The 12,772-nt window shown below is 35.8% G+C and overlaps 1 protein-coding gene across 1 annotated transcript; it reads left to right on the top strand.

Moving 5' to 3' along the window:
- Positions 1-12,125: 12,125 nt before the first annotated feature.
- Iqcf6 (IQ motif containing F6) lies at positions 12,126-12,772 on the top strand. The gene is made up of 2 exons (XM_003476466.5): positions 12,126-12,149; positions 12,354-12,772. Exons 1-2 carry the CDS (start codon positions 12,135-12,137, stop codon positions 12,720-12,722), a joined length of 384 nt encoding a protein of 127 aa, XP_003476514.3. The 5' UTR covers positions 12,126-12,134; the 3' UTR covers positions 12,723-12,772.

Raw genomic sequence — 12,772 nt, 5'->3', positions numbered from 1 at the left:
ATGAAGAAGACAAACTGACAGCTACTGACAGAAAAAGAGCTCAACAGAAATGAGGCAGAGAAGATTGGGTGATAGGAACAGATATTTTGGAGAAAATGACATCTTAATAGGTAATACTGATTTAGTATCATCTTGTTTTGAAGTCTCATCTAGCTTTTGTCCTTCTGTCTCCAATGGTCTAAATAGGCTGTATCTTATTGGATTTTATTATGTACGATAGTATAAGCAAAAACCTTTTAAAGACAAGGAGATTATACAGAAACCATTGTTCATTTTCTGTTAGTCAATTCTAAATACTCTGTAATGCTGTCATTCTCTTGAATGGTTTTACATTGTTTTGATATATTTAATGCTACAGTATACGAAGTTGTACTCAAGGATTTCAAAGAAAGAGACAATATGGTAACTACTTTTAGGTTAGGATTATCTGGTGGTGAAACACTATTCTGCTTAAATGGATATGTTTTGATCTGCGCTGTTTCGTTGTTATGCCCTCTTTTATCTCAATCTCCACTCCATTATTTACTTTTTTATCTTTATCATTTTAATTAAAGGAAAAAAATAGCAGGATATATTATAGTAACCCACTTTGACTTTTCATTACCTTGATTTAAAGCCCTGTATTACTCTCACCATCTGGTTTTTAACTGATGTTCCCCTATTCTGTTTTGTTGGATAGTATCAGGTTCGAAAGTTTAGGCATCAGCTGTAAAGATAATGAGATTCATTATGACGCCCATTCTTGTTGACTTTTATCTACTTTTGAAGACCTACAATGTCTCCAATGTTTTGGTTTTGTCGGTTTTATTCTTTACTGTTTTGTTCAATTGTATTATAACTAACGATATAGGTAATTCTATTAGAGATAGCGGGAGGCATTATGGTAACCATTGTTGATCACCTTGTATTATGTTTTTACGTTATCTATTATGTCCACCCTTTTGACTTGACCGATTCTGTTCTGTTATGTCACATTTGGTTTTACTCTATTCCAAAAAAGTAATAAGAACCGTGGGAGCAATGAAACCCAAAATGTGTAATAGTCATGGTACAAAAGAGAGGAAAAGAAAGTGCTCCAAACTATATAACTGCATGTATATTTAAGTGTATAAGATAGAAAATGATATCACAGAGTTTTATTGGATCAATGAACAGAACTGTTTGCAGTATCATTGATGGAATGTCCACTTTACAAACTTTAATTTTGTGACTTGAACAATTATTTCTAAGATGACAAGATGTAATCCATTAACTAGTGATTTCCTACTGTTCATTTTTTTTCTGTAAATCTGTATAACTTGTACCCTTTCCCTGCTTTTTTTTCTTTTCTCCTTAAATAAAATTAAAAAAAAAAAAAAGAAAATGGCCATTCTCCCAAAACTGTTATACAGATTCAATGCAATCCCAATAAAAATACCATCAACATACCTTATAAATCTAGAGAAATCACTCCTAAAATTCATCTGGAACCAGAAGAGACCTAGAATAGCAAAAGCAATTCTAAGCAGCAAAGGCAAGGCAGGAGGCATCACAATCCCCGACTTGAAGTTATACTACAAAGCAACAGTAGTAAAATCAACATGGTACTGGAATCAAAACAGAAATGAAGATCAAAGGAATATATTAGAAGATACAACCACAACTACAAACACACTCAACCACCTTATTTTTGATAAAGGAGCCGAGCAGGTTCACTGGAAGATCGACAGTCTGTTTAATAAATGGTGTTGGAAAAACTGGCTTTCCATTTGTCAAAAACTAAAACTAGACCAAAGCCTATCACCATGTACTAAATTAAAATCTAAATGGATCAAAGATCTGAATATTAAAACAGAAACACTAAATCTATTAGAAGACAAAGTAGGTAGAAACCTTGAAGACATAGGGGTAGGTAGAAAATTCATGAACAGAACTCAAACTGCACAGGAAATACTTCCCAGAATCAATAACCAGGACCACCTCTTATTAAAAAGTTTCTGCATGTCAAAAGAAATCTCCAGCATAGTGAAAAGAAAACCCACAAACTGGGAAAAGATCTTAGTGAATTCCCCCTCAGACAAGGGACTTTTGTCTAAAATGATAAAGAATTTAAAAAACTCAGACCCCCGAAATTCAAAGATCCAATCCAAAAATGGGCATCTGAGATGAATACGCACTTCTCAGATGAAGAAATACAAATGGCAAATAAATACATGAAAAAATGTTCATCATCATTGGTCATTAGAGAAATGCAAATTAAAACCACACTGAGATTCCATCTCACTCCAGAAAGAATGGCCAGGATCAAGAAAACCAACAACAACAAATGCTGGAGAGGCTGTGGGGAAAAAGGAACTCTCCTACACTGTTGGTGGGAGTGTAGACTGGTACAACCTTTGTGGAGGTCAGTCTGGAGATTTCTCAAAAAGCTGGGAGTCCCATTCGTTCCAGCTATTCCACTTCTAGGCATATTCCCAGAAGAACTGAAAGCATCATACCACAGTGATACATGTGCACCTATGTTTATAGCAGTACAATTTGTAATCGCCAGATCTTGGAAACAACCCAATTGTCCATCAACTGAGGAATGGATAAAAAAGTTGTGGTATTTCTATACAATGGAGTATTACTCAGCTATAAAGAAGGATCACATTGAGATATTTATCAATAAATGGGCACAGCTTGAAACCATACTCATAAGTGAAATAAATCAATCTCGCATGTGTGAATACCAAATAGTTTCCCTAATGTAAGTAATGATTCAAATATATAAAAGTATGTGGTAATCATGATTCCCCATTATGTGGCCTTGAAGCATTATATAGTTTTCACTTATTAATCGGAATGGCTTTATTTTGGGCTGCTTGATATGGAAGTATTTGAAGCTATAATATATGAAATTATATTCAAATATTTCAAGGAAAAAGACACTATGGTAACTACTATTAAGTTGGGTTATTTGGTGGTGAAGCACTAGGTTGCTGAAACAGTCATGCTTTGACCTGTATTGTTATGTTGTTCTGTCCTCTTTTATCTCAATCTCTCCCTTATTCATTAAAAAAATTATTTAGTTATTTTTTATGACTTTTTAATTAAGGGGAAAAATTAAAAAAATTAGCAGGATATATTATAGTAACTTTTTTTGATTTCCTATTAACTTGATTTGAAGTCCTGTAATACTCCCACTATCTTGTTTGACTGATTAGACTCTGTTCCATTCTGTATGATAGTATTAAGTTTGGGGGTATAGGCAACTACTTTGAAGGCAATAAGATTCATGATGATGCCCATTCTGGTTTGACTATTATCTCCTTTGGAAGTCCTGTAATGTTTACAATGTTTAGGTTTTATTGGTCTTGTTCTCTACTGCTTTGTTCAACTTTATAATACCTAATGAGATAGACAATTCTTTTTAAGGAAGCAAGAGGCATTATGGTAACCATTGTTGATAACCTTGTACTCTGTTTTTACATCATGTGCTATGTCTATCCTTGGTTTTGACTGACAGCTTTGTTTTGCCATATTTGACTTTATTCTCTTCCAAAAAAAAGTAATAAGAACTGAGGAGTAATAAAACCCAAAGTGTGTAAATCTTGTTGTAAAAGAGAAAGGGAAAAAAGTGCTCTAAAGGATACAACTGCAAATGTGTTTAGGGGTGTTAAATAGATGACCATATTAATGTTTTTGGTTGGATCATTGAACACAACTGTTTGCAGTCTCACTGTTTGAATGTCCACTTTGTATGCTTTGATACTGTGACTTGAGCAACTATCTCTAAGATGATAATGTGTAATCTATTAACTGGTGATTTCTTACTTTTTTTGTAGTTCTGTATTACTTGTACCCTTACACTGCTTTGTTTTGTTTTATTTTTCTCTTTTTCCTTTTAAATAAAATTTTAAAAATTGAAATACTTAAGAATTAATGTAACAAAAGAAGTATAAGATCTATACAGGAACAATTATAATACTCTGAAAGGGAAATCAAAGAGGACCTCAGAGAATGGAAAGACACCACTTATTCATGGATGGGAAGAATAAATATTGTGAAAATGGCCATTCTCCCAAAACTGGTATACAGATTCAATGCAATGCCAATGGAACTGCCTTAACATACCTCATAGATCTAGAGAAATCACTCCTAAAATTCATCTGGAACCAGAAGAGACCTAGAATAGTAAAGGCAATTCTAAACAGCAAAGGCAAGGCAGGAGGCATCACAATCCCTGACTTGATATTATACTACAAAGCTACTGTAATAAAATCAACATGTTACTAAAATAAAAACAGATTTGCAGATCAGTGAAATAGTTAAGAAGATACAACCACAACCACAAACACACTCAACACCATATCTTTGATAAAGGGGCCAAACATGTTCACTGGAAGAATGACAGTCTCTTTAATAAATGGTGCTGGGAAAACTGGCTTTCCATATGCTGAAAACTAAAACTAGACCCATGCCTATCACCATGTACTAAATTGAAATCTATATGGATCAAACACCTGAATATTAAAACAGAAACACTAAATCTATTGGAAGACAAATTAGGTGAAAATCTTGAAGATATAAGGGCAGGTAGAGAATTCATGGATAGAAACCAAACTGCACAGGAAATACTTCCCAGAATCAATAACTGGTATCACATCCTATTAAAGAGTTTCTGTATGTCGAAAGAAATCTCCAGCATAGTGAAAAGAAAACCCACAAACTGGGAAAAAATCTTAGTGAACTGTCTCTCAAACAAAGGACTTCTGTCTAAAATATGTAAAGAATTTAAAAAATCAGATCCCTGAAATTCAAAGACCCAACCCAAAATAGGTATCTGAGATAAATACACAGTTCTTAGATGACGAATATAAATGGCAAATAAATACATGAAAAAATGTTCACCATCATCAGTCATTAGAGAATTGCAAATTAAAACCACACTGAGATTCCATCTCACTCCAGAAAGAATGGCCAGGATCAAGAAAACTACCAACAACAAACGCTGAGAGGCTGTGGGGAAAAATGAACTCTTCTGCACTGTTGATGGGAGTGTACACTGGTGCAACCACTGTGGAGGTCAGTCTGGAGATTTCTCAAAAATCTGGGATTGGAAGTCCTAGCTATTCTACTTCTAGGCATATTCCCAGAAGAAAACATTATACCACAGTAATATATGTGTACCCATGTTTATAGCAGAACAATTTGTAATCGCCAGATCTTGGAAACAACCTAAGTGTCCGTCAACTGAGGAATGGATAAAAAAGTTGTGATTTTTTTATACAATGGAGTACTACTCAGCTATAAGTAATGATCACATTGAGATAATTATTAATCAATGGCCACAACTTGAAACCATACACACAAAAGAAATAAACCAAACTCACATGTATAAATACCATATAGTCTTCCTAGTGTAAGAAATAGTAAGAATAAAAAAAACAAAATAGTAAGAGTACATAAGAGTTAATGGTAATCATGATTTCACATTTCTTTGAAGCCTTATAATGTCTGCATTCATTAGTTGGAATGGGTTTATCATGGTTGGTTTGATTTTATTATATGTGATGGTACGAACAACCATTTTGAAGAAAACAAGACATTATGGCAGTCACTGCTGATTTAATATCATCTTGCTTTGAAGTCCTACCATGCTTTTGATCTTCTGTTTCTATTGGTTCTATCATGTTGTATCTTCATGGATTTTAAAATATGTGGTAGCACAAACAAGTTTTTATGGAAAATGAGATAATATAGTAGCCATTGTTCATCTTCTGTTATTTGGTTCTGAATGAGCTATAATACTTTCATTCTCTTGAATGATTTTATACTATTTTGTTATGTTTGATACTATTGTATGTGAAGATATGCTCAACTGTTTCAAAGAAAGAGACATTATGGTAGTTACTGTTAGTATCTGGTTGTCTTTTGGTGAAGTGCTGTGTTGCTTACATTGTTCTTATCTGCTTTGTTTTGTCCTCTTGTCTCTTAATCTCTTTAAAATAAAATTTAAAAATTTTTAAAAAGATAACAAGATATACTATGGTAACTATTGCTGTTTTCCTAGTATCCTGCTTTGAAGTTCTGTACCAATTTTGCTGCACGGTTTTGATTGGCTTTGTTCTGTCTTGTTTTGTTGGATTTTACTAGCTTTAAAGAAAAAAAAAAACTCCTGTAGTGGAAACCCAAAACATAAATAGCTCAAAGAGCAAAGGGAAGATAGGACATAAAAACATAGAGTTAGATCTCCTGTAAATGGGAAAGAGATATGGAATTGGAAAGCAGAGGTGGTAGGACAAGAGGAATAAAATAATTAAACATGTCATGTACATTTACCTACTCCCCACATGAATGTAATCATTATTCACTAAAATCATGTAGTGATAAAAAGTCAAATGCAGTGAGCATAACTTTCTACCCCAGAAACTAGAAAAAGAAAACCAAGTAAAACAAACAGGAAAGACATATAAAGATTAGAGCAGAGATAATAGAAAATAAGAAACAATACATCAACAAAACCAAAAGTTGACTTTTTAAAAATATCATTAAAAATAACAAATAAACAACAAAGGGGAAAGAATACATGTAGGGGTTATTAGCACTAATCTTATAGGAATAAAAAAGATTAAATAAAATGAGAACACAATTTTATATATTTTATATGCAACTGTGTATCAACAAATTAGATGACTTGGAAATAGTCAAATTCCTATAAACATGCAAACTGCCAAAACTAAGTAAGTAAGTACCAGAAAATTTGAGTAAGTACATAACAAGCAAAAAAGGCTGAATTAGCAGAAAATTCAACAAACAAAAGCCAGGACTACTTGGTTTTACCAGTGTTTCTTTTTAAACATTAAAGAACAGACATCTAAAATTCTTCCAAAAAATATGGATGAGGAGACATTTTATTTTCACTGACTCGCTGAGACCAAAGACACTAAAAGGAAACTGCAGATCAGCAATTCTTATTTTAAAAAAAATACATAAAAACCTTTGACAAAAGTAGCAAATTGAATCCAACACTGTATTAAAGAGGTTAGAGATAAAAACTAATTTAGTGGAATTTATTGAGAAATGTGAAGCAGGTTTAACACAGGAAAATTAATGTAATACACTATATTAACAGAATAGCAGAATCATATGGTAATCTCAATTCATGTTTAAAAAAAGAATTTGACAATCTCTGAATCCTTTTATGATTAAGAAAAAAATCTAACCAACTAGGAATAGAAAAAATTTCCCCAACCTGATAAAATGCATCTGTAAACAGCCCACAAACCCACATAACACTATACTTAATGACGAAAGATTGAAACTTCCTCTCTAAGATCAAAAGAAAAATATGGACAACAGCTTTCATTACTGCTTCTCAGCATTATACTAGAAGTTTGAGTTAAAGAATTAAACAAAGAAGAGACCTAAAATATACCTAAATTTGAAAAGAATTTAAGTCATCTCTACTTGCAGATGATACAAACTTAAATGTGGAAAATTCAGAAGAATTCACAGAAAGCATATTAGAGTTAATAAACTAATTCAGCAAATTCGCAAGATAAAAGATCAACATACAAAAATCATTTGTATTTCTATACACCAGCAATGAACAAGTCAAAATGCAATTAAGAAAATAATTTTATTTATAATAGTATCAAAAAGAATAAAATTCTTAGATGTAAAGTTAACCATTCAGGTTATAAAAGTTATATACTGAAAACCACAAAGTATTGATGAAAGAAATAAAAGGTCTAAATAAACCAAAAAGCATTCCATCATGGGTTGGTAGGCTTTATACTCCCCAAACTAATCTACAGATTCAACACAATCTTTATCACCTATTTTTGGGCAGAAACTGACAAAATAATCTTAAAGTACACACGGAGTTGCATGGTACACAGAGTAGTCAAAACAATCTTGAAAAAGAAAGACCAAGTTAGAAGACTCACACTTTCAAATTTTAAAACATATTGTGAAGCTACAGTAATCAAGACAGTGTGATACTGAAATAAGAACAGATACATAGATGCATAGAACACAATTGAGAGGTTAACATAAAACCAAACATTTTTGTTCACTTGATTTTCAAAAAAAGTACTAAGACTTAAGTGAAAGAATACTTTAACAAAGGTGATAGCACAACTAGACAACCCCATGTAAAAGGAGGATTGAATTCCTACCCCATAACATTTCAAAATATTAACTTAAAAATCAATTGAAGACTTAAATGGAACAGATAAAACTGTAAAAACTCTTGGAAGAAAACATATAAGCAAATCTTTATGAGCTTATATTTTTAGCAATGAGTCCTTAAGCTATGATACCAACAAGGAAAAATAGATAAATTGGACTTCACAGGGTTGTTTTTTGCATTTCACAGTTTAAAAACTTCATTACTCAAAAAATGATATGAAGAAAATGAAAAGACTACTACAGAATAGGAGAAAAACTTTCAAGTCATATTTGTGCACCAAATATATTTTTTAAACTTTTACAATTCAACAACCAAAAAGTTATGCATCACATGACATTGTGGTGGCCCCATAAGAATCAGCTGCCTGGTAATATCGGAACCATCCTGGTTTGTGTGATATTTGTACAATGGAGAAACTGCTTAACAACACATTGCTTAGCAACACAAATCCCTGTTGTTAAGCAAGATGATTGTAAGGTGAGGGCTTGACTAGACATTGCCCTAAAGAAGATATGTAAATGGACAACAAGCACATGAAAAGATCCTCAAATCATTTGTGTTTGGGAAATAAAAATTCATGGCTACAGTGAGGTACCACTGAAAAGGGGTAGTGGAATAGCAAGTGTTCCTGAGGGCACAGAGATTGGTGGAAATATAAAGTGGTTTGCTATGTGAAAAACAGTTTTATGCAGTTAAATGTGGGATTCTACTACGACTCTCTCTTAAGCATTCACCCCAGAGAATTGAAAACAGGTGTTCATAGCAGCACTGTTCCTAATCATCAAAGAATAGAAACAATAAAAATGTCCACCAGCTGATGGATATATAAGCAAAATGTGCCATACCCATACCATGGGATATTATTTGGCCATGAAGGAATTAAGGTACGACATGTTGTATAATGTGGATGAAACTTGCAAAATCATGCTAAGTGAAAGAAGGCAGTCACAAAAGGCTATGTACCATATGACTCCATTTATCTGAAATGCCTGGGGAAAGCAAACCCTAGAGACTGAAAGCAGATTAGTGATCGCCATGGACTGGAATGGGGGAAAGGTAATGAGGAGTGACTGCTGGATGGATGCAGGGTTTCTTTTGAAATTAGATGAAATTAGAACCTGGGATTGGATAATGGTGATAGCTTTAGAACACTAAAGGACTTAAAACCACTGAAAAATACAGTTGAAAAAAAATTTAAATAGTTGATTTTTATTGGGTGATTTTTACTTCAGTTAATAAATGGAGAATACACAGAAGCACAAAAATTATATATTTCTTTAGGTACCAGATATACTCTATAAATGCATAGTTAATTGTTCAGATTCCACTTTAAAAGGACCACAGTTCTGGAGACTGGAAGAAAGGAGGGTGAGCTGAGGTGTGGTGAGGACCTCACGGTGGACAGCATCACAAGAGCAGGACTGTGTGGATAAAGAGACCACACTGCACACAGGAAGCCAGAGTGATTAGAGGTTGGGCTCACACTCAGGATAACTTGCTCTTTGAGAGTTCAGCAGCTCCACAAGAATTCTTTTCATCCCTTCTGAAAGCAACACCCCAAAGGTCATAAGGGCCTCTTTCACTAGAGTCACCCTCTTCAAGTTCCATCTCTAGCACCACCCTGGGACTAACTCCATCTGTGAACCCTTGGGGGTACACTCAAACCACACCTGAGCCACAGCACCCCCAACACGTCAACTGCCACTTTGTGAATAACTGCAAAACTGAACACAAAGAGCATACTCAAGAAGAAAATAAAGGCATGGTATTACTGCAACTTCTAATCAGGCCAGAGTAGGGCGGGAAAGGTGTGCTGTGGTGACCTCACCTGACTGGGTAGAGCCCTGGAAAGTTGGCCATGTCCACTGCCCTCTTCTAAATGAATAGACTGCTGACACTAGGATTGACAATTTAATACGGGGGTGAATGTGCCGAATATAGCAGCTGTGCTCTGTTCGGCCAGATCAGTGAGCACTAAAGGAAGCAGAGGATGGTCTCTTTTGAGAACTTTGAACATGATGAAAGCCAGTTGCCTGGTTGTTGTTAGGGACAGAACTTCTAAGACATCCAGATGGACACAATCATGGTACTAGTATAAGGCAGCAGGAATCTCAAATACACATAAACAGGAGCCATAGATAGTGCCTGGCTCAACAAGCCATGGCACCCAGCATACCATCATGCAGAAACAGAAACGATAAACAGATCCAAAAAAGCTTCCAAATCCCAAAGGCCTTGTGGCACTTCTATATCACCTGCAGATTCACTCCTAATTCAGAACCCTAGGAACACAGCTCTGTGAGCTCACAGGAGATCTGGCTGCATTACTGCACTTTCACAGCACAGCGGGACACATCTAGGTTTTGTGAGAGCTTAAGCTTATATTATTTGGAAGGTCTAATTTAAAAAGCAAATGTAGGGCCAGGATTTAGCTCAGCAGTATAAGCATCTGCCTGGCAAAAGCAAGGTTGATCCCTGGTACCAATGATGATGATGATGATAATAACAATAATAATAATAAAGTGTAGAAAATTACAGATATAGAATGAAGTGAGTATTTTTTAGGACAAGAAAAGAAATCCCAAATTTTTAAAAGTTGACAAATACTTCAAACATAAGTGATAGACTAGAACCCACACAAAGCCAAGCCAGACATTCTACCTCTCATTCTCTTGAATGTTTTTATACTATTTTGTTATGTTTGATACTATTGTATATGAAGTTATACTCAAATATTTCAAAGAAAGAGACATTGTGGTAGTTACTGTTAATTACGGGTTGTCTTCTAGTGAAATTCTGTGTTGCTTACATTGTTCTGTTCTGATATGCTTTATGTCCTGTTTTATCTTAATCTCTTTAAAATTAAAAAAAAGCTTTTTTGGGCGGGAGTGGACTGTCTTGTGGATTAAAACAGCCACCATTTGGCTTGGGGAAGGGCTTTTAAAGGTTGTTTTGTGGAGAAGGCTTTTTAAGGGTTGTTTTGTAGGTGAGCCACGTGCAAGCAGCAGTGTGTGACACAACTGTTATCAGGTACCCTCCTGGGCAGGGTTGACTTTTGCAGTTGGAACAGTTCTGGGAAGTTTCTTTTCTTGCAGCCCAAGCCTGGACAGGCTGACCACCTAAGAAGCTGCTTTTTTTGCAACAGAAGTGTGAACAAGCTCTGGGGGCAGACTGACCCTTTAATAAGGTTTATGTTAACTTTCCATCTCTGTAATATTTTTTCGTACATTTTTACCTGTATAACTATTGAGTGCTTCTTCATACATATGATGATTTTGCAACATGATTTTCTATAGAAATGTGTTAATTAGTGACACTCAGAATGCATACAAATGATTTCTTATACTAACTTCCACACTGTTCACAATTGCTCTCCTGGTTTTTTCCCTATGATCACACAGATTCTAATAAATTCTATTTCACAAAATTCCCATCAAAAAATAAAAACCTATGATTGTTTATAATTATATCATTGCTTTTCAGAGTATATATTTCTAACCAAAGAAAATCTCAATTCTAATTAATCGTCAATGAGAGTTGAATTTTCTACCTACAGTTTTACACGTCTGCTTAGAAGAGTTTTTTACTTACCTTCTGGCTTTATACTTTCCAAACCTTACCTTTCCACTCTGTCCAATCCTCCTGATGCTTGGCACTGCCACTAGAAGGAACAGAAACAACTGACTGGACAGTGTAGGAAGAGAAGGATTAAGGGGCATGTCGGCTCTGAGAAATAAACTGAAGGTAAGAGATAATGGTAGACACCCAGAATGATAGGAATGCATACATAAGATAACCGGCCAATCCAGAAGAAAATACAGCACGAAAAGGATAGATGTGGATACACTGGGTCAGAGCAGGTGGAGGCTTTAGCGCAAGTGGGCGGGGCCTGATGATGAGGGCGTGGCTAACAGTTGAGGGTGTGGCTAAAGACTAGTGCTTTAAATAAGGCCTAAGTAGACTAGAGATCAGGGCCATGGACACACAAACTGTGAGTACGACCCTTCCAGGAAGGGCCTACCTGTTGAATAATGAGAGGGTCTAAAGAAGAGCGGGGAGTGGAAATAAAACGGACTGACCTAGAAACAATAGAGCAGGGCCCTGGGCTGGATTCCCTTTCCTTTTAAGTACCAGAGGTGGGGACAGAAGTAGTGTGCGTCCCCACTGAGCCCTTTATGTTCTTTCCCTCGATCAGTTAGAGAAGGCAGCCGTGAGGATCCAGTCATGGTGGCGTGGCAACATGGTGCGCCGGACGCTACTGCACGCAGCACTCCGGGCCTGGGTCATCCAGTGCTGGTGGAGGTCGATTCAGGCCAAGACCCTGGAGCAGAGAAAACGCCTGGCACTAAGACTTTACACCTGCCAAGAGTGGGCAGTGGTGAAGGTGCAGGCCCACGTTCGGATGTGGCAGGCCCGCAAACGCTTCCTCCAGGCCCGACAAGCTGCCTGCATTATCCAGGCTCACTGGCGCTGGCATGCCAGCCAGACAAGAGGCCTGATCCAGGGCCACTATGAGGTCAGAGCCGGGCAGATGGAGCTCGACATCGAGATCCTCATGACCTAGGACACCACAAAGCCAAAGAGACTGGATCTCTCTCCTAATAAAGACAATTA

Source organism: Cavia porcellus, unplaced genomic scaffold (genome assembly GCF_034190915.1).
Source record: "Cavia porcellus strain 051 isolate PalLab524CR breed Dunkin Hartley unplaced genomic scaffold, mCavPor4.1 scaffold_5, whole genome shotgun sequence".
NCBI lineage: Eukaryota > Metazoa > Chordata > Mammalia > Rodentia > Caviidae > Cavia > Cavia porcellus.
Note: the sequence above shows the minus strand (reverse complement) of the source record. Positions and strands in the feature narration are given on the sequence as shown.